Genomic DNA, 22,539 nt, shown 5'->3' with positions numbered 1-22,539 from the left:
TTCTGGAGGCATTTTCTCAATTGAGCTTTCTCCCTCTTGGATAACTATAGCTTGTGGCAAGTTGACATAAAGCTAGCCAGCAGAATCCCCAACATCTAAGAATGAATTGATATGTTAGAAACCCTGGATGCCATGATGCTCTGTTAGCTCATGTTAATGATGAACATTACCTCTATTTGGAGAAGTACATTTTTTTTTTCCATTTGAACTTGGCAGGTTAACCAGCAAGCTTTCTGGATCTGCATATCTCTACCCCATAGTGCATGTATACACATATGCAGCCTTGCCCCATTTTTTATGTTGGCGACTGGAATTCAAAGTTAACTCCTCCTGCTTGCCAAGGGGACACTCTTACCCACAACAACAGCTTCCGCCTCTCTCAAATAGAAGAGTTAAAATGCATGATCTCTGTGAGGAACAGAGGGTGTTCAGATTGTGGTCTCTGTGGCATCCTCAGTGGTCATGGCTATAAGTATAGAAAACATGTGCTTTAAAAATGTCTTGGAAGAATCTATCTATGTCATACATAACTTTTGTGCTTCTGTTCCCAGCTGAACTCATGTTTAAAGAGGTGCAAGCCAAAGTAAACCAGCCCCACAGCATTTCGTCTTCTGCCAAGGTATGATGTACAAAAAGTCATCTTCAATGGTGAGCAATGCCCCTGTGTACAGTTGTCGCTGATCATGTTATTTCTAAACTCTTAAATCCACACAAGCGTAAAAGACATAGGTGGTTTTAGCACAGGTAAGCAGATCGTGTGAGTGCAGAAAAAGAGGAATGGAAACCCAGTGAGAAGGGGGAAGGCTAAGGTGGAGCAAAAATGAGCAGGATCTCGGATGAATTTGGAGCAGGGTGAAAGAGCTTTACATCCAGTTTCTTTAAAACGAAAAGGAAAGCGCTACAAGAAAAAGAGAAAATAATGAAAAGATGGCAGAAAAATATCTAGCCTATGAAGCATCCTCAGAAATATCTATTCAAATTACAGCTCTCCATGGACCCAGATAAATGGGGAAAGCAAGAAGAGGGCTAATAAGCAATCCTTCTTCCCAGCACTAGGAATCATAGACCATAATTATGAATATTAATCACAACACTTCCAGCTTACAAAGCTCTTTTCTTGTGAGTTGGTTCACACAGTTCATAAACAATCTCTGGAATCCTTGTAATATGCCCACAAGTAAGGCACGTTCATAAAGAGCTATAATTATTAACTATAGCATACTGCAGCTAACCGAAAAAGAATATAGCTGCAAGATATGCGCTGTAAGTCTGCCCTTACCAAAACCGTGGCATAACACTTCCACCATGGTGATTCAGTAAGTACTGCATCAACTTGCTTGTGTGCAAAGAGATGAAAAGGAATTGAAATGGAGAAGAGGAATTCCTTCTCCATTACCTCTGCTACAGGTCAAATAAGTAAGTCTTTGCAGTGATTTGGCCTTAACTCTGAGAGCCAGGGACTCAAGACCAGTCTACAGGTCACACAGAAGGGACAAAGTCAAGAGAGAGGTGTGTGTTAATGCCCCAAGCAAAGCAAAATCATCGCTTTCTCAAGATTCTTATATTCTTGCTGTCATTTTAAAGAAAAAAGTAACTCTATCTTATTTTTAATTTTGTAATTTAAGCATTTTTATTTTGTTTCTAAAATTATCAATGCCCTTTGCCTTCTGTATATGAGAACTGAGAGAAATAGACTCTCGTTGCTCAGGGTCTAGTTTCTCATATCTGTGCTTTTGCCCTGTGCTCGGTGCTCTATCACGAAGTGTGAGCTGTCTTTGGTCAGCTTGCTTAGAATCTCTGAAGTGTCCTGGTTAGTTTAATGCAGAGAAGACCAAAGAGTAGAATGACCTGAACTTTGACCTCTTACATGCTTTCAGAAAGTTTAATATGACATTTTTTTTGCACTTCACCACTCCCCTTTTAACTTAAAAGACAGTGAAAGTGACAGTGGGACAGGGATACAGCCACCAAGAGTGTCACCATCAAGAGATGTTCTCAGTCATATGTGATGGATGATGCTCTTTGAATGTCTATTTAAAATAAGTTTTTATTAGCATATGCTATATAAACTAATGAATCTCAGTATAACATTTGCATACATGCATTGAATACATTTTGATCACATTAACTCCATTACCCTCTCTTGTCCCCCTCTGAGTCCCTATGATGTTTCTCTCTTCCCAAGTACTCCCTATAAAAGTCTATTATTATCTATGAGAACCGTAATAATGGATACTTCCTCTTCAGCCTAATTAGAGGGAATGGGAACATACTAGAGATGGGTAGGGGAATAAGTAAATGCATCAGATTAAAAGCAAGTTAGGCTGGGGGCTGGCTTTAGGGCACTCTGAAAAGAAAAAAGCCAGAGGAACCTATAAATGGAACATTTGGGAAGTGTCAGTCCAGAATTTGATAAGAAGGGGGTACATATTGAGAGGGACACTAACAAAAGTTACTACTGAAATACACCTCAGTGATGACAGAATCCAGGATTCCTGTTCCTCCAGACAAAAGTCAGTGTCTATATGCATTGAATAAGTCACTCAAGTTTTCAAGAAGTTTGTGTTAAAACCCTTCTGCTTCATAGGGAGTAAAATGAAGGCACAGAGGGCATCTTAGATCCTGCAAAATGAGAATGGTAGATTTGGACTTAGGGTGTATTCTGGAAACACTGGAATGAAACCTATTACTGTGTGACTGTTGAGTTCCTACTATTCAAACTGCATTAAACACGGTGAGCTGTCTCTGCTGCCCTAGAACCTTCTGATAACAGGGTATCAGCTCAGCTGGCATCAATTCAGTGTCCTTATGTTTCCACTCAACCAAATGTCCTTCTACAGGATGTATTACAGAAAGCTCTGGAAGATGTGGAGACAAAGCATAAAAATCTTCGCCAGAAACAGAGGTAAGGCTTAAGGCTTTCTGTTTGTGAGGAACCCCATGCCATGTCAAGGTCTTATGTCTAAGTGGGCAGATTTTATGGTATATGGTAATTTCTCATCTTTAGCATGTGATGTATTACGATAGTAAATCTTAATGTGATGCTTTCCCAATCAATGTGTATTGTAAAACATGGATGACTTTTTTTTATTGGATATTTTATTTACATTTCATATGTTATCCCCTTACCCCCATCCCCCACCCACCTGGGAACCCCCCATCCCCTTACCCCTCCTCCTTCTTCTCTGTGGATGTAACCCCCACCTACCCCCCCCCACTCCCACTTCCCCACCCTCACAATTCCCACCCCCTGGGGCATCCAGCCTTCATGAGGTCAAGGATCTCATCTTCCACCTGTGCCCGGCAGGGCCCTCTACTCTTACATATTCAGCTGAAGCCCTGGATCCCTCCATAAGTGCTCCCAGGCTGGTGGTTAGGATCCTGGGAGCTGTGGTTGGTTGGTATTGTTGCTCTCCTCATGGTGCCACAAACCCTTTCAGCTCCTTCAGTCCTCACTCTAACTCCTCCATTGAGAACCTCATGATCAGTTCAATGGCTAGTTGTGAGCATCTGCCTCTGAATATGTCAGACTCTTGAAGGCCTCTGAGGAGACATCCATATCAGGCCCTTATCGGCATGTACTTCCTGACTTCCACATCAGCATCTACCTTTGGTGACTGCATATGGGGTGGATACTCAGGTGGAAAGGTCTTCAAATGGCCCCTCCTTCAGTTTCTGTCCCTCACTTTGTCTCCATGTTTGCTCCCTTGAGTATTTTGTTGCTCCTTCTAAGAAGAACTGAATCACCCCCACTTGGTCTTCCTTTTTTATGAGCTTCATGTGGCCTGTGAGTTGCATCTTGGGCATTTCAAGGTTCTGGGCTAATATCCGATAATCAGTGAGTGAATACCATGTGTGTTCTTTTGTGATTGGCTTACTTCACTCAGGATGATAATTTCTAGTTCCATCCATTTACCTAGGAACCTCTCGAATTCATTGTTTTTAATAGCTGAGTAATACTCCATTGTGTAAATATACCACATTTTTTTTGAATCCATTCCTCAGTTGAAGGACATCTGGGTTCTTTCCAGCTCCTGGCTATTATAAACAAGGCTGCTATGAACATAGTTGAGCATATGTCCTTGTTATATGTTCGAGCATCTTCTGGGTATATGCCTAGGAGTGGTATAGCTGGATCCTCGGGTAATGCTATGTCCAATTTTCTGAGGAACCGCCACACTGATTTCCAAAGTGGTTGCACCATCTTGCAGTCCCACCAACAATGGAGGAGTGTTCCTCTTTCTCCACACCCTCGCCAGCATCTACTATCACCTGAGTTCTTAATCTTAGCCATTCTGACTGGTGTGAGATGGAATCTCAGAGTTGTTTTGATTTGCATTTCCCTGATGTATCTATGTGTACTTTTGTGTCTGTATAATGGTGAAGACAAACCAGAAACCCTCTCAGATTTTGTCAGTTTAGATCTTATGAAGATGACCCGAGCAGGAGAACATATGGCAGCCTCACTCTTCCCTCCATCATTTGTCCTTTACTCTAGAGCTTAAAATTTAAAATAAGAATTCACATTTGAAGGGATGTGTCACTTATATGTATTAAAATAAAAATGGCAAGGCTATCTTACAAAACAAATATTTAAGTTTGTAAGTTTGACTTGTTCACAGTCTCAGGTACTGAGCAAGTTAAATAAAAAAAAAAGAAGCTACTGTTGTACAGATCAAGTCAGACTTTGAAAATTGACATCTTTTCAGGGAATAGTGGTTAGCTCCCAGTATCATTTTGATGATACATTTATTTATACCTTTAAACATAAGCTTAAAATGTTAATTATGCAGATGCCAAAAGCAAATTTAAAATATTATTAATACATTTACCAAAATTATTTAAATTTCATGGATATTTCTATTGAAAACTAAGATTTCTACTAGTCTTCAGAAAGAAAAACTTTGTTAATAACTCATTTCCAGCCATAGTGGAATGTGTTAAAATTAACCTGTACTGGCAATAATGGCAGTTGCCCTGAATGGATTTATAGGAGAGTGCTAATTTTTAAATTAAAACTTAAAGTTAGCAAACAAAGTAACAGCATTCTGTTTATGAAAATTCTGTGTTTTTTCATTTAGTTTTAGAGTATCACTATGTAGCAATAGCTGGCCTAGAATTCACTCCGTGGACTAGGCTGGACTTAGACTCACTTTAATACACTGGACTCTGGGTCCTGAATGATAGGACTAAAGATGCATGTGCATCACCATGCCTGTGCTTGTAAATCTCTAGACCATCAGAGTATCTCGTACCATTTAGTGATGATGTCGTATCTTTTGATGCCCTGTTTGGGAACCCATGCACTGTCAGTATCCTAGTTTGTTGCAGAGTTGGAATCTCATGGCTAAGTAAAGATTTTTGAGGAAGGCTTTGATCTATTTATTACCTTAGGTGTATATAGATTTAGTATTATATAATACCTATGTCAGTAACTCAACCTCTGAGACCTGAGAAAAGATCCTATTTGTGGCCATTTGGGGCTGAGAAAGGAAGATTTTTATATCTCTTACCATTCCAAATGAATTCCTAAAAATCATCTTTCAGTCTTCACCATATCCCATGTCTAGGTAGACATTTTCCCCATGTTGCAGGTGGGACACTGTTCAAGTAGCTTGTGGTTGCCAGGTTACTGTGACTATGATCCAAGTTTGCGTCTCACATCCAGGTGCTTTCTATAGCTCCAGCAGCTTCCTTGTACCATGACAATCTGTTCTCTCTCTCTCCCCTCTCCCCTTCCCCCTCCCCTCTCCCCTTTCTCTTCTCCCCTCTCCCCTTTCCCCTCATTTCACTCCCTTCTCCCCTCCCTCCCCTCCCTCCCTCACCTCTTGGTTTTTAACACTTAATAGAAAAAAAAAGAAAACCAAAAACTTAATGTCGAGGAAAACAACAAAACGAAACAAAACAAACAAACAAACAAGACTATAGTACTGACCTATCCTGTCTGTTGTCCATGTACATTGACTTTATTAGCTTTTATTTATATTTTTGAATTTGGGCAAATGTTAAAGAAAAAGCTAGAGAACATATTTTTTACAGTTTAACCTTTGTCAGTTTTTTTTTTGTAAGTTGAGAACACATCACAAGTGGGAGACACATGCAGTGTTAGAAATGTTTCTTTTAAGAGCCACTTTACCATTTTTTCGACCATACTATTGTGATGACTATTCTTGCTTATCAACTTGATTATATACGGAATTAACTAAAACACCAACTAAATATTAACTAAAGCTGCATGCACCTGTAAGGGAATTGTTCTTAGTTAAATTATTTAAAGTGGGAAGACCCATTTTTAATCCAGATCTTTTGAGGTGGGAAGATCCACCATTAATCTGGACCATACCTTCTGCTGGCAGCCTGTATAGAGGACATGGAAGAAAGAAGGTGGGTTTCTTTTCCTGTTTGCTCTCACTGGCAAGTCCATCCCTTCACTATATTTAGAACCACTTCTTTGGGATTCTGATGTATACTGAAGACCAACTGAGATATCCAGCCTTGAGGACTGAACAATTACTAGGTTCTTACCAGAAATGCTTCTAGATCAACAGAAGTATAAGGATGGATATTTTAGCAACCCAGAATAAGTTTTTCAATTTGTTAACACATACAGTTTCTGAAGCCTCTCCTGGGAGTTTGGAGACTACTGAAGACCCATGGTACGAACTGTTTTATGAAGTTAAGGAGACAAATGCATCTGATTACTCTGATCTACCAATTGTGAAAGGCAATCGATTTTGTGACTCTCTATATAAAACTTACGACAATTTGTGGAAAAATAAGGAAAATAATGATGCTGGTCATTTGCTCCTAGGATATTGGATATATTGACAAAGGAAAAGAATGAGTTCTATTATAAAATCAGGCAACTTCTCATATTTCAATATGGTGTAGGATGATATTGAACTTAGTGGTAAAATTAACAATCTCCAGATGCGCATAAGCAGTCTAATGTTTTCTAAACGTGCCCTGGAAGAGAATCTTTTCTCCATTAGCCACAGAGTTCACATTATGGAAAATCAATGAGAAGCTTTCATTAAAAAATTGGTTGAATTACAGTGAAAACTCAAATCCCAGCCTGAGGCGATTAATTGACTAAGAATGGGATCCTCTAACGTGGGACGGTGATGTATGAGAGGACTCTATTGAGGCTGAGAACTCCAAGTCCTCAGTTTTTCAAGGGTTTATTTCATCTAAGGAAGTAGTCTATCCACTCTCAGCAGGAGGTGTACCTCACACCCCTGAAATATTGCCCTTTATACTTTTGAAAAGGGAAATTATTTCATTGTCTTCTAAACTATCAGTAACGTTCTTCAAGGATGTCAGGCAAGACAATATTGATGTTCTTCAGGGCCCACCAATAGTTAACTTCCAGACCTCTAACCAGTCTTAACTCTAAGCAGGTTCCTGGAGGGGAGATAGTGAGGAGGTGCTCTATCCTACTGAGGAACTTAACAAGTTTAATAATTCTTTCAAGCAGAAGTATGGGGAACATGTGTGGGAATAGACTTTAAGGGTATGGGATAATGGTGGAAGGAACATGAAACTGAATCAGTCTGAGTTTATTGATATGGGCCCACTGACTGGAGACTCTAAGTTTAATGTAGAAGCTAGTACAGTTTAAAAAGTGTCAAAAATTTGAATGGTTGCTGAAGCATTTGTCAAAAGATGGCTGACTGAGAAGGTGTTGGAGATGCCTTATATTTCCTGGTTTACGATTGACGACAGTGGGATTTAAGGTTCAGAGAAATTGCAATGCCGGAGTGGGTATACTGTGTAAAATACTCCACAATGGGAAGAGTCAGAAGCTGTGCTCTTCACTAATCCTATAAAATGCAAAATGGAGAGAGGAGCACCAGTGTGTTTGAAGAACTTTATTGTTGCCCTTTTTTTTCTTGTGCTAGAACTTAAGAGTTGGGGATTCTACTGTTCAGTTGGATGGATTAAAAACAGTGGAATTTAGGGGGTCCTAAAGTAGTATGGGCCAGGTCACAGCAGTGAATCAAAGACAAGGTGATCATAGTTATCATAATGGACAGCATAGGCAAAGCACTGTCCATAATGATCTGACCCATAATGTTCAGTACAGGCATTGTGATTTTTATGATGGCATGACTTGTATGGCCCTTTGATTCTAGGTAATCAATTATGGTGTTTCCAGGCAAGAAATAGATTGAAAACCTACTACATTTTTTAAAAAAGAATTATTTATTTATTTTATGTATATGAATACACTGTAGCTGTCTTCAGCCACACCAAAAGAGGGCATTGGATTCCATTACAGATGGTTGTGAGCCACCGTTGTTGTTCCTAGCCTATTGCATTTTTTGTTTCATCTGTATTAGCAGAAAAATTCTCAAATAAAATAAAGGTTATATTGGATTATGGCCTATGAACCAATTTCCAGACTTGAGCCCATTTGCAGACCTAGTACCCTTTAGTTCTCCCGAAGAAGGATCTTTCTAAAATACCCAAGGGTTGTATTGTTAGCCTTTTTCTAGTCCTTCCTGAGAGGAACATATGGCCTCTTACAAGGGTAACTGAGCCCTGGGGAAAAGGAAACAATCAGTCTTTTCTGTGTCTATTGGATGCTGGTTCTGGATTAATACAGATTCTCTTGGATCCCAAGAAGCACTGTCGCCTTCCAGTTAAATTAGGGACTTATAGAGAGAGGGCAGGTGTTTATGAAGCCTGATTCACAGTATGTCCAGTGAGTTTTGGAATTCATCCTGTGATTATTTCCCCAGTCACTGGATGTGTAATTCGGATAGATAAATTCTAATATTTTCATGACCTGTGGAGTAAAGGCTATTATAGCTGGAAAGGCTAAAGGAAACCTTTAGAGTTGCCTGTGCCAAGTAAATAGTTGAATTGAAAACTGTATCACACCTCTGCATGAATTACAGAAATTAGTACCACTATTAAATACTTAAAAGATGCTGGGATGGTGGTTCCCACCACGTCTTTCTTTAACTCTCCTATCTGGCCAGTAAAGAAGACAAATGGATTATGGAGAATGACAAATGACTGTTGAACACTCAATCAAATAGTGACTATGCAACTGCAGCTGCTATACCAGATGTGGTGTTCTTACTCCAGCAAATTAACACATCTCCTGGTACATGATATGCAGCTATTGATCTACCAAAATGCCGTTTTCTGGTACCTGTCCATAAGGACTGCCAGAAGTAGTTTTTCTTTCAGTTGGCAAGGGCAGCAGTATACCTTTACCTCAAGGATATATTAACTCTCCGATCGTGTATCATAACTTAGTTTGAAGATATTGTGATCATTTATTATTCCACAAAATATCACATTGATTCCCAGTGTATTTATAACATTATACTGATTGGACTAAGTGAGCAGGAGGTAGCAACCACTTTGTATATGTTGGTAACACATATGGGTACCAGCAGATGGGTAATAAATACAAACAAAATTCAAGGGGCATTCTACCTTGGTGAATTTCTTAGGAGACTAGTGTGTAGGGAGGGCATGCAGAGATATTCCTTGTGAGGTAAAGGATAAGTTATTTCACTCCCACCACCAAGAAAGAAGCACAACATTTTGTGGGCCTATTTGGATTCTGGAGACAGCACACCCCTCACTTGGAGGGTTACTTTGACCCATATATCAAGTGACTTGGAAATTGACTAGCTTTGAGTGTAGCCTGGAACAAGAGAAGGGTCTTCAACAAGTCCAGGATGCTGTGCAGGCTGCCCTACCACTTGGGCCATGATTCAGCAGACCTATTGGTACTTGAGATATAAGTGGCAGATAGGGATGATGTTTCATGCCTTTGTCAAGCTGCTATAGGTGAATCCAAGAGGAGACCTTTGGGATTTTGGAGTAAGACTTTGACACCATTTTCAGACACTATTCTCCTTTTGAGAGACAGCTCTTGGCATGCTATTGGACCTGGAAGTTCGATAATAGCCCACAAAGTTACCAAATGACCTGAGCTGCAGACTAACGAAGCCATAAAGTAGGACTTTCTCGGTAGCAATCCATTACCAAATGGAAATGGTATGTATATGATATGTCCAGAGCAGGTCCCTGAAGGCATGAACAGGTTACAAGAAATTGTCTAACTGTCTATGGTTCTACTGCTGTTACAGTGTCATCTCCTTCCAAGCATGCACCTATGGTATTATACAGTGAGCCCTATGATCAGATGACTGAGGGAAAGAAGATTAGGGGGCTCTTTTACTGTTGGTTCTGCACGTTATGCAAGTACCATGTAGAAGTGGACAGGACAACATTATAGCCTGTTTCTGGGACAACACTAAAAGACACTTGTGAAGGGAAGTCTCCCCAATGGGAAGATCTTTGGGCAGTACACACACATGGTCATACATTTAGTTTGAAAGGAAAAATGGCCCGATGTGCAGTTGATCACTGATTCATGTCAATGGATTGGCTGAATGGACAAGAACTTGAATACATCATGATTGTAAAATTGGTGAGAATTATAACTGGGGAAGAAGAGTGTCAATAGATCTCTCCAAATGAGTGAAGAATTTGAAGATATTTGTGGCTCATGTATTCATCAAAAGGTGATGTCAGCAGAGGAGATGTTTAGTAATCAAGTAGATATAGATACAATAACGGTTCTGTGGGCAGTCAGACCCTTTCCATAGGCATCACTGAAATTAACCAATGGGCCTATGAAAAAAGTAGCCATGGTAGCAGAGATGGAAGTTATGCATGGGCTTGACAACCTGGACTTCCACTTACACAAGGCTGACTTGGCTACAGGTGTGGCTGAATGCCGGATCTGCCAACAGCAGAGACAAACACTGGTGCCTTTAACACTGGTGGCTAAGAAAGGAATAACAGTGTTAAGAGGGATGCTTGATCCAGATTACCAACGGGATATTGGATTGCTTCTCCACAATGGAAGTAATAAAGATTATGTCTGAAATTTTGGAGGTCTTTTAGGGCATATTTTGATGTTTCTATATCCTGTAATTAAAGTCAATAGGAAACTACAACAAGCTAATCGAGATAGGATTACAAAGGATATAGATAGACCCATTCGGAATGAAGGTGTGGGGTACTCCTCTATGAAAAGAGCCAAGACTTGCTGAGGGTGGAGGGAACACAGAATGTGTAGTAGAGGAAGGTAGTTATAAAATGTCAGCTAAAGCCACATGACCATTTGCAGCAATGAGTATTATAATCGACATGGGTGTTTCTGCCATATTTTGTTAAGAATTTGTTTGTGCAAATATTTGTGTTTTCTTTCCTCAGTTTCTTTGTTATGTAATTTAACATCAATTAAGGGAATGCCAATGGTTATCATATGTAAGTTGAGAGATTTAAAGAATGTCTCAAGAGATATTGCCACCTATTCTAAAAATTTATAGTGCTTTTGTGGCTATGCATGGGATAGGTATATCATGTTAGGTAAAATTATGACATAGTTAAATATATAATGCACTTGTGATTATAGATGTGGTAGTTATATTATGATAGGTGTAATTATGACCTGTTTATTGTTTTCATTTGGAACTTAAGCATGGGATATGGAGATATGATTGTGTGTTAACTTGACAAGGAGTGGACTTGTGATGGTTATTTTTTTTTTGTCAACTTGATTATATCTGGAATGAACTGAAATTCAAGAAGATGGGTACACCTACAAGGGACTTTTTCTTGATTCAGTAATTTGAAGATTTTTAATCCAGAATTTGTTTATTAGACATTTTATAAATTTTACATTTTTCTTTAATTGAGCAGTTTCAAATAACCTTTCTAAATACAATTCTAGGGCACTAAGGAAAGCAAGAACTCTCTCTCTGTTCTTTGGAGTGCACATAGAAGACAAAAGACAAGCTGGAATGTTCATTTACAGTAATAACAGGTTGATCAAAATGTACGAGAAGGTTGGCCCCCAGCTGAAGATGAAGTCATTGTAAGTAGTTCATTTCTCCATTTAAAGGCAGTGTAGGGAGGCCACAGCCCATTTCTGTCTGTGGAGCTAGATGTGCGATTCACTATAACACCCGCAGGTGTCGTGTTCTTCACTCACTCTTCCTCTCACTACACAGGCATTGATATGCCTAATTTATAATATGATGAAGCGGTGTGCTGTCTCTCGAATGAGAAAATCACATTGTAAGAAAAAATATGGTTTCCATGTATTTCCTTATGTCTTTCTACCCCTTGTCACATCTCTTTGGGTTCCTAGTTTTACCATGTAAAAAAGTAATACAAATTAAAGAAATGTTAACAGAGAAAAGAAAATCCAAACTCTAATCATGTAAGGAACCATGTTACGGATTTCTCAACTCTTATCTTGTCAGTTACCTGAGTGTTTCCCCCTAGCAGTTGCAAAGTTTCAGGTCTTACTTTTGTATCTTAGTATACTGTTGGAAGGATTTATGGGGCCTAAGTGTTTTCTGGTCGAATCTTTAGGGTCTCTTAAGTACAGAATCATGTTATCTGCAAGTAGGGCTAGTTGAGTTTTTCCTTTCTAATTTGTAAAGTGGTTTTCTAAAACTCAAATTAGTTGGCTTTCATTGCTTAACCTCTTAGAGCAGTTAGTTTTAGCCGTTGCTATTGAGCTTTCTGTCCTTAGATCTTCTCACTATTGGCCTTGGCATGTTGTTCAGGCATGAATACTAAAGCCCCTTCTTTGATTACCTAATTAAAACTGGGCTCTATTGTCACACCCATCTGTCACTTTTCACATAATTTAGTGCCCACTTTATTTTCTTAACACCACTTATCACCTTGTAACATGATCCTGTACATTTATCTACTTGCTAATGTCATGCTTGTCATTCTTCAGTGAATGAGACCTAGGAACCTTGTCTTTCTTGCTTTTGTCTGAGTCCTGAGTTCTTGGAACAGGTCCAGGTGCTAACTTTGAATGCCTGTGTGAATAAATTCATGGATAACTGAACAAAGGAATGTTGTGTGAGAAGGGCCGGAAGTAAACAAGAAAGTCACATCAGGCCTTCTGTTTGAGACATAAATTTAGACTCACAGAGTGAGTAACCAAGGAGGACAGGGTAGAAGAGGAGAGTTGTGAAATATGAAACTGTCAGGGGCTTCAAGTTGGGAATGAGTGATATATCCTATGGCAAGAACAGTGAGGAGCGAACCTCTTGTTGTCCTCATTCTAGGACATGGGAGGTTTTCCCCCAAATTCTGTAATGTCACAAATCAGAATATCCCAGGTAGATGTATAGCCTGTCACCCTAGAAAAACAATGAAAAGAACCAAAAAACCTTTGTGCATCAGGCTAACTAACAATCAGATGGGTGTTGTCCCCTTTGTGCCTGTTCTGTTCCCTTACAGGAGCTCTGAATGCCTAAGAGCCACTGTAATGCTGAGATTTGTAGCCTGAGAGGTGAAATGGGGACAAAGAAAGTAGTTCTTTTTGTCCAGTATTAGGCTTAAAGGTCCACATTGGGTCATTGTGTAAAGATACTGGGGTTACTGTTGTTTGTGCTTAAAGTTTATTCCTTTTTAACAAACTGGGCTCCCCACAAAAGTTACAGGTTTGGAAAAAGTATTAACAGATCAATGACCTTCTCAGGTAACACTGTAGAACAGAATCAAAGTCTCTGGAAATTCACTGTAGATAATGAAGTATCTTTAAGTTAGCGTAATCACTTTAGTATGGTCCACACCAAGGCAGTGTTTTTATTTGTGGAAGATTTGACGGCAAGTAACCAGTGCATGTTTGCCTTTCTTTTTCTTTAGCCTGATTTTTACAAAGTTCAAACATGTATTTACTTCCTCAGACTTGGTGCAGGTGTGATTGGAATTGTGAACATACCCTTGGAGATCATGGAACCATCCCATAATAAACAAGAATTCCTCAATGTTCAAGAATATAATCGTTTACTAAAAGTCTTGGGACAGTACTTGATCCAGTACTGTAAGGACACCGGGATCAGTGAGTATTCTGTGGTCAGAGTAAGACTTAAGGGGCTCAAACTTGGGATTCATTTAAGGTGAAAAGATTATATTGATTCAAGTAACCAGTAACCCAAAGCCGTGAGGAAAATCTTCTGCTTTGAAAACATAAGAGAGCCGGGCGGTGGTGGCGCACGCCTTTAATCCCAGCACTTGGGAGGCAGAGGCAGGATTTCTGAGTTCGAGGCCAGCCTGGTCTACAGAGTGAGTTCCAGGATAGCCAGGGCTACACAGAGGAACCCTGTCTTGAAAAACCAAAAAAAAGAAAGAAAGAAAAAAGAAAACATAAGAGAAAGACTGGGGATTTGGTGTAGTTATAGAATCCTTGTTTAGCTGTGGATTCTGTTCCCAATGCTGCAAAAACAAAGCAGAGGTAAGAGGGGAACCTGTTTCAGAATCTTCCCTAGAATATCAGATAAAAAACAAAGCATGGCTCCAGCTGCATATGTAGGGGAGGATGGCCTTGTTGGGCATAGATGGAAGAGGAAGGCCTTGTTCCTGTGAAGGCTGGATGCCCCAGTGTGGGGGAATTCGAGGGCGGTGAGTTGAGAGTGGGTGGGTGTGGGCACATCCTCCCTCATAGAAGCAGGAGGAGGGGGTATGGGATAGGGAGTTTCTGGGTGGGGGGAAATGGAGAAAGGGGGATAACATCTGAAATGTACATAAAGTACCCAATAAAATTATTTTTAAAAAATCAAAAAATTTCAACAAATGAACAAACAAACAAACAAAAACAAACAAGCAAAAAAGACCAAAAAAACCCCCAAAATATCAGTTGGTCATTGTGGTACACATCTTTCGTCCTAGCACTTTGGGGGTAGAGGCAGGTAGATCTCTTTGAAATCTAGTACAGCCTAGTCTACATAGGGAATTACTGGTCACCCAAGGCTACATAGTAAATCTCTTTCTCCCCACCCCTCTCTCTCTGTGACACACTCACACACATGCACACACACATACATGTGTGTACAGACAAAAACAGACTAGAAAATTCAAGAGGAAAGCAATTGGAAAGCAGTGTGCTATGGTAGCTGCTCATGGCAGAGGGGGTCAGAAGATTGTTTCTAAGAAATTGAGAAACCTCTCAGAGGGTCCCTGAGACTCCACTGTTTTCCCAGAGCACATAATCCCACATGGACCTGAGAATCTTTTGCCATCACATACCATGAAATAATTCATATCAACCCATGTGACTGTAGATAGGTCAAATGGTACTCTTTAGATCGAAGACTTAGGGAGAATACTAACACTAGAAACATCTCAATTAAAAACAAATGTTTCTAAGCTGAAAAGATAAACAACAATTGTCTGGAAAATTTGACCTGTGTTACCTCACTTCCAAGACATAAACAATGACTTGCAGTTCTATGTATTGCACAAATACTTTTTAACATAGACAGACATAGTACTGCTGAGTGATTGGCTTGAAGTATGCATAATTCAAGCATATCAAATATAGTTTCCTACCCCCAGGACAATTTAAGATATTATAGCTCTGCTTTAAGTAATAATTTTAGAGTGTTTTTTTCTTATGTACTCATTGTAATTCCACCTGAAAATTTCTTACCAGTGACACAGAGGGAAGGATGCATAAATTTACAGGACAGCAGAGTAGACAGGTACCCTACCAATGGTGCTCTTAATGTTGGGGTCTGTGTTGTGATTTATGGACCATCAGTATCCATAGAATATATATCTCTCCTTCAGAGACATATTTGAAGTTATATATGGCAAAGGAATTATCACAATGATTGACAGGATCTATTTAAAGCTGTAGAACATATAGAAGGATATAAATATAAACAGAATTGTAGTCATAAATAGTGAAAGAGAAGCCATGCATTTGCTCCTTGGTTTTCAAGTGCTAACACTGTACAGACCGGAAACAGTGAGCATCTGAAATTATGAGGCTCTTGTTCTCTTCATATCCTTCCAGTAATGCAGACCTTCACCTCCCAGTCTTGTAGTAAGGAATGAAGTCCCCAGAAAGAGCTAGCGTATGTTTAAAAGTCATAGCGATATTTACTTGGGGGTGTCTTACTGTATGTGTGTAGTTCTCTCAACCCCTTGGTCTGGTGTGTAAGTACACTCAACAGTCTGGTTTTCCTATTCTGATGTTACTTAGCATGGCTCCATGCCAACTCTATTATTTTCTGTCCTTATCTTATCTGCACCACACCCCCCACTTCCTTCAAAATCCTCAAGTGATGTAATATGGTTCAAAATAAATAATTTATCTGTTTCTATTAATATTAGTTAGTAACATTGTATTTTAAATCCTATAAGTCTCTATGAATTAAATTCGGGATGAAGAATGCTTTTAACAACAACAACAACAGCAGCAGCAACAGCAGCAAAAAGCTTTCCTGGAAGGAAGGCAATGGGAGTAGGGTAGCAAACATAGACCATGGTAAATTGAAATTCAATCATTGAGGTCATACTATCAGTATGACCTGAGAGTTTCAGTAACCTATGAGTATAGTGACCTTCAACAGAATAGCAAAAATTATGTAATGCTTGACTAATACTTTTAAAGCCAGTACAGCAGACCACAGGGTTTTAATGAAAAGTATTTGAGATGTTTTTTTCCCTTATAAATAAAAGATGCAATCTTTGTATTTGTTGTATCTTTGTATCTGATCTGTTTCTATGGAGAACTGGGCCCTTGTAAAATATCGAATCAGGAGAGAGAGAGAAATGCAGAAGGAATGATTTTGTGTCATTTCCCATATCTGCATTTCTTTTTTTGGCACAGTGAATCCTAAGGAAATCAGAAATAATTTTCTCCAGGGCTGTCCTCACCTCACTGTTGGCTACTGTTTCCTAAATTCTTCTGTATCCTAATGGTGCTATAGCTATTCATCAGCTTGGAGGAGTAGGGAAGAAGATAGAAATCATGGCCTAAAACATACATGAAATTAGAGGTTGAATGAAATGTATTATGTAGATAGATAACATTTGTGTTATTAACTCTCTAATGTCGATTGGAATTAATTGAACTAATTGCTAAAGCACAACCTATGATGTAATGCACATAATCTTTCTCAACAAAATTCAACATGCTCTTAGTTAACAATGAATTCAAAAAATCACTCAACCTAGTCACAGTCATCTCAACTTCACTGTTGCTTAGCTTGGAAGCATGGCCTCCACAGTTGCAAAGATGCTACCTTCTTCAGGCTAATTGAAAAACTTAGTACAACAGTATTTTAAAATGTCTTAACACCTCCTCAGCTTTCTCATGATTACTAATTCAACCAGCTATGGTAGGGTTGAGTATTCTAGAGCTGACCAATCAAACCTGATCTACCTTGTCTAGCAACTTTTAATTCTGTAGGTTGTCATGGTCTGAATGTTGTGTCCACCCCACATTAATAAGTTGAAACCCTGGCTCCTCAAAAGGATGGTATAGGAGGAGGGCTCTCTTGGAAGTGTTTGGGTCCTGACAGCAGAGTCCTCGTGATTGTGATTCTTATTAAAAGAAGAGAGCAAATGAGAGGAGGGAGGGGGTGCCATCCATGGACCAGGATATGACTCCATAGCTGCAAATCTGCCAGTGCATTCTTCTTGGACTTGCAGCCTTCAGCACTGTGAGGAATAAATTTCCATTGCTTACAAGTCACCCAGTTTATGTGGCCCAAGTCAATCAATGACAGCAGGCTAATCTGCACTGACAAACAATTAAAAACAGAATGATTGCCCAATGGAGAAGAATAAAGAGGGAAGCCACAGCCAGTGTCTGGAAACCTTCAGACTTTGGGCTGTTAGGGATTGGCTCTAATGCTTTGTCTTAATTTGGCCTCCAAAATCAGAATTTGCCTGTCCAAACGCTGAAGGTCCCTGTCCCCAGTTGGTTTTTGGTTGATCAGTAAAGAGCTAATGGCCAATGGCTGGGCAAGATGAAAGCGGTGAGACTTCTAGGTTACAGGGGGAATAACAGGAGAAGGAGGAGGAGGGGGGGGGGAGGAGGAGGAGGAGGGGGAGGGGAAGAGGAGGAGGAGGAGGAGGAGGAGGAGGAGGAGGAGGAGGAGGAGAAAGGGTCACCAGGAGAAGGGGTAGGGCAGACTTCAATGGGAAGGAATCGGGAGGGAGTAACAGTTGAAAAGTAGATACAAGAAGGAAAGTAGCCAATAGAAGGGCTGCCCAGAAGCATCTTGGTCAGCAAAGATAAGGGGATGCCCAGAAGGAGCCAGTGAAACAAAGGTAAAATGTGGATTTAGGAGGTGTTAAGCCAGGAACACTGGAGTGGAGTATTTCCTGGCTGCTGGTAGTTTTAAAAGTGCTCAACCATTGAGCTAATCAAATCATATAGAAATTAAGCTAGCGTGTGTGTCTTTCATTCGTGAATCCAGAGGGCTCTGGCAGGTGCCTAGAAGTGCAATCTGCCAAGAGCCAAAGTGGTTTAACTAGCTTACCGCTACAGACTAAGAAATAATACATCTCTGAGGAAGTGATAATTTCTGAAGGAGGAAAAAGAGTGGACAGACGAAGTCCACTCTTCCCACATGGGCCATGGGATATAGGGTTAAAGTCTTTTCACTTATTGGCCTTTAAGATCTTTAAAGGTAAGTCCTATCTCTCTTCTGCCTTGTTTATCCTTGACTTAGAGCTCCAAGTTCATTGTTGTTATTTATGTGGACACATTATTTCTACCATTGTGGCATTTATACTTTGAGGTATCACCTGGAAGAAAATGTTCTAAAGGAAGCATAGACAGCCTTGACTGAAATGAGAACATCTCTTTCTTGAGTGGTTGTGTTGTTTTCAGTGTAGCTTGGTAATACATTAATTCTTTTTTTAAAAAATATTTATTTATGCATTTTGCAACCCAACACCAACCCTTCCTCTCCTTTCAATACCCCTCATACACGTCCTCTCCCCATTCCAACTTTCCCTTCTCTAGAGGAAACTCCCCTTGGGTGTCACCCCTCCACACATCAAGTATCTGAGGGCCTAGGTGCACCCTCTTCTACTGGGGCTAGACAAAGCAGTCCAGGTAGGGGTGCTAGATTGGTAGGCAGGCAGGCAGGCAGGCAACAGGCTCAGGGACAGCCCCTGATCCACTTGATGGGGGACCCACATGAAGACCAAGCTGTTCATCTGCTATATATGTGTAGGGGGCCTGGGTTCAGCCTATGTTCACTCTTTGGTTGGCGAGTCTCATTTTGGGAGACTCCAACAGTTCAGGTTAGTTGACTCTGTTTATCTTGCTATACAGTGAGTCTCGGTCCTTTTTGGGTCCCTCATTCTTTCTCCAAACTCTTTCACAAGATTCCCCAAGCTCCATCTGCATCTCTTTCCATTGGCTGCTGGGTGGAGCCTCTCAGAGCACAGTTATGCTAGGCTCCTATTTGCAAGCATAGAAAATTATCATTAATACTCTAAGGTATTGGTTCTTTCCCATGGGATGGATCTCAAATTGGGGCAGTCATTGGTTGGCCATTCCCTCTATCTCGGCTTTATATTTGTCCCTACACATCTTGTAGGCACGACACATTTTGGGTTGAAGGTTTTGTGGGTGGATAGCCATCCTTATCCCTCTACTGGGAATCCTGCCTGACTATAGGAAGTGGCCACTCCAAGATTCATATCTCCCACTATTAGTAGTCTAGCATAGATCCTCTGGGGCCTCTCCCCATCCCAGAGATCGCCCCTCCCCTCACCAATCTCCCTTCTCTCTCCCCTGCTCTCCTTATATATAATTTCCCCACCACCATTCTCCCCCTTCCCTATCCCCCTCCCCTCTTCCACCCAGTTCCTTCCTTCCATTAACATCCAATATCAACTTTTTGTTTCCCCTTCTGAGATCTTCTTTGTTTCCTTTGGACTCTTCTTGTTATTGGGTTCTTTGGGTCTGTTGATTATAACATGATTCTCCTGTACTTTATGGCTAATATCTACTTATAATATCTACTTATATCTACTTATTTATGGCTAATATCTACTTATAAGTGAGTACATATCTACTTATAAGTGAGTACATAACATGCATGTCCTTTTGGGACTAGGTTACCTTACCCAGAATTATATTTTCTACTATCCATTTGCCTACAAAATTCATATATTTGATTTTAATGGCTGAGTAGTATTCCATTGTGTAGATATACCACATTTTCTGTATCTATTCTTCAGTTGAGAGGCATCAAGGTTGTTTCCTGTTTCTGGCTATTACAAGTAAAGCTCTATGAGCATAGTTGAGTAAGTGTACTTGTGGGATGGTAGAACATCTGTTGGGTATATGCACAGGAGTGGTATAGCTGTGTCTTGAAGTAGAACTATGCCGGATCTTCTGAAAAGGAAAAAAAAAACCCTGCCAAACTGATTTCCAGAATGGTTGTATAAGTTTGCACTTCACCTAGCAATGGAGAAGTGTTTCCCTTGCTCCACAATCTTGCCATCATGTGCTGTCCTTTGAGTTTTTGATCTTAACAATTCTGATTAGTGTAAGGTGGAATCTCAGAGTCATTTTGAATTTGGATTTCCCTGATGGCTAAGGACATTGAAATTTCTTTAGGTGCCTCTTGGCTATTTGTTTTTCATCTGTTGAGAATTTGGTTTAATTCTGTACCCCATTTTTAATTGGATTATTTGGATTGTTTGCATTTAACTTCTTGAGTTCTTTATATATTTTGGAAGTTATCACTGTCAGATGTAGGGTTAGTGAAGATCTTTTCCCAATATGTAGGCTGTTGTTTGACCTATGACAACATCCTTTGTCTTACAGAAGCTTTTCAGTTTCATGAGGTCCCATTTATTAATTCTTGACCTTAATGCCTGAGCCATTGGTGTTCTGTTCAGGAAGTTGTCTCATGTAGCAATGATTTCAAGGCTATCCCACACTTTCTATTCTATTAGATTTAGCGTATCTCATTTTACATTGAGGTCTTTTATCCATTTGGACTTGAGTTTTGTGCAGTGTAAAAAATATGGATCTGTTTGCATTGTTCTACATGTAGACATCCAGTTAATACAGCACTATCTGTTGATTTCAGATATTCATTTGTTGTTGTAGAGTTTTTGCTTCTTTGTCCAAAATAAAGTTTCCATAGGTGTGTAGGTTTCTTTCTGGGTCTTTGAAATAAATTCCATTGATCCACATGTCTTTTTATATGAGTACCATGCAGTTTTTGTTACAATTTCTCTGTAGTACAGCTTGAAGTCAAGGATAGTAATACCTCCAGAAGTTCTTTTATTTTTCAGGATCATTTTAGCTACCCTGGGTTTTTTGTTTTTCCATATGAAGTTGAGAATTGCTATTTTAAGGTCTATAAAAATTGTGTTGGAATTTTGATGTGAATTGCATTGAATGTGTGGATTGCTTTTGGTAAGATGACCATTTTTACTATGTTAATTATACTGATTCATGAGCAAGAGCTCATGATCATTCCACTTTCTGAAATCTTCCTCAGTTTCTTTCTTCAAAGACTTGAAGTTCTTGTGATATAGATCTTTCACTTGCTTGGTTAGAGTTGCACCAAAGTATTTGTTATTTGTGGATATTGTGAAAGGGTACTGTTTGTCTAACTTCTTTCTCAGCTTGTTTATTGCTTGGGTGGAGGAGGGCTACTGGTTTCATTGAGCTAATTTTGTATCCAGCCACTTTGATGAAGGTGTTTAACAGTTGTGTGTTCTCTAGTAGAATTTTTGGGGTCACGTATATACTATCATATCATCTGCAAATAGTGATACTTTGACTTCTTCCTTTCTAATTTGTATCTCCTTGATCTCCTTTAGTTTTCTTACTGCTCTAGCTAGACCTTCAACTACTGTATTGAAGAGATATGAGGATAATAGACAGCCTTGTCTTGTCCCTGATTTTAGTGGAAATATTTAAGTTTTTCTCCATTTAATTTGATGTTGGATATTGGCATGTAATATATTGCCTTTATTGTGTTTAGGTATGTACCTTATATCCATGCTCTCTCCAAGACTTTTATCATGAAAGGGTGTTAGATTTTGTCAAATTCATTTTTGGCATCTAGTGAGATGACCATGTGCTTTTTTTTGTCTCAGTTTGTTTATTTGATGATTATGTTGATGGATTTTCATATATTGAACCACTCCTGCATCCTAGGGATGAAGGCTACTTTTTTTTTTAAAAGATTATCCAATGGATTTATACATCAGCAAATACTCAATACACAAGATACCCACACATTTAGAATTGTTACCCAATATCTAATATCTTGACATGGTTTAACTACCCGAGACTCCTAGAGACGTGGACATCTCCCACCATCTTTTTTCTCCTTCTCCTTTTTTCCTCCTCACTCCAGCTCCACCTACCTCTTCTCTATCAAATGGTAGAGCTCTTGACACATGCATGTCCTCTTGAGTCTGTGTTACCTCACTCAGGATGATATTTTCTAGTTCCCTCCATTTGCCTGTGAAATTCATGATGTCCTTGTTTTTATTGGCTAAGTAGTATTCCATTGTGTAAATTTTCTTTATCCATTCCTCAGTTAAGGGACATGTAGATTGTTTCCAGTGTCTGGCTATTACAAATAAAGATGCTGTGAACATAGACGAACAAGTACCCTGGTGGGATGTTACAGCATCTTTTGGGTATATGCTCAGGAGTAGTATAGATGAGTCTTGAGGTAGAACTAT

The 22,539-nt window shown here is 39.6% G+C and overlaps 1 protein-coding gene across 1 annotated transcript in view; it reads left to right on the top strand.

Annotated features, from left to right (window-relative positions):
• Morc1 (MORC family CW-type zinc finger 1) overlaps positions 1-22,539 on the top strand; it is a 175,977-nt gene that overhangs the window by 56,071 nt on the left and 97,367 nt on the right. Inside the window, exons 11-14 of the mRNA XM_028755604.1 lie at positions 552-619; positions 2,841-2,905; positions 11,771-11,914; positions 13,755-13,909. Coding sequence (XP_028611437.1) covers positions 552-619; positions 2,841-2,905; positions 11,771-11,914; positions 13,755-13,909 — 432 coding nt within the window. The remainder of the gene's footprint in view (positions 1-551; positions 620-2,840; positions 2,906-11,770; positions 11,915-13,754; positions 13,910-22,539) is intronic.

This window comes from Grammomys surdaster, unplaced genomic scaffold (assembly GCF_004785775.1).
Source record: "Grammomys surdaster isolate TR1022 unplaced genomic scaffold, NIH_TR_1.0 126066, whole genome shotgun sequence".
NCBI classification, from domain to species: domain Eukaryota; kingdom Metazoa; phylum Chordata; class Mammalia; order Rodentia; family Muridae; genus Grammomys; species Grammomys surdaster.
This window is presented reverse-complemented; position numbering and strand designations above follow the sequence as displayed.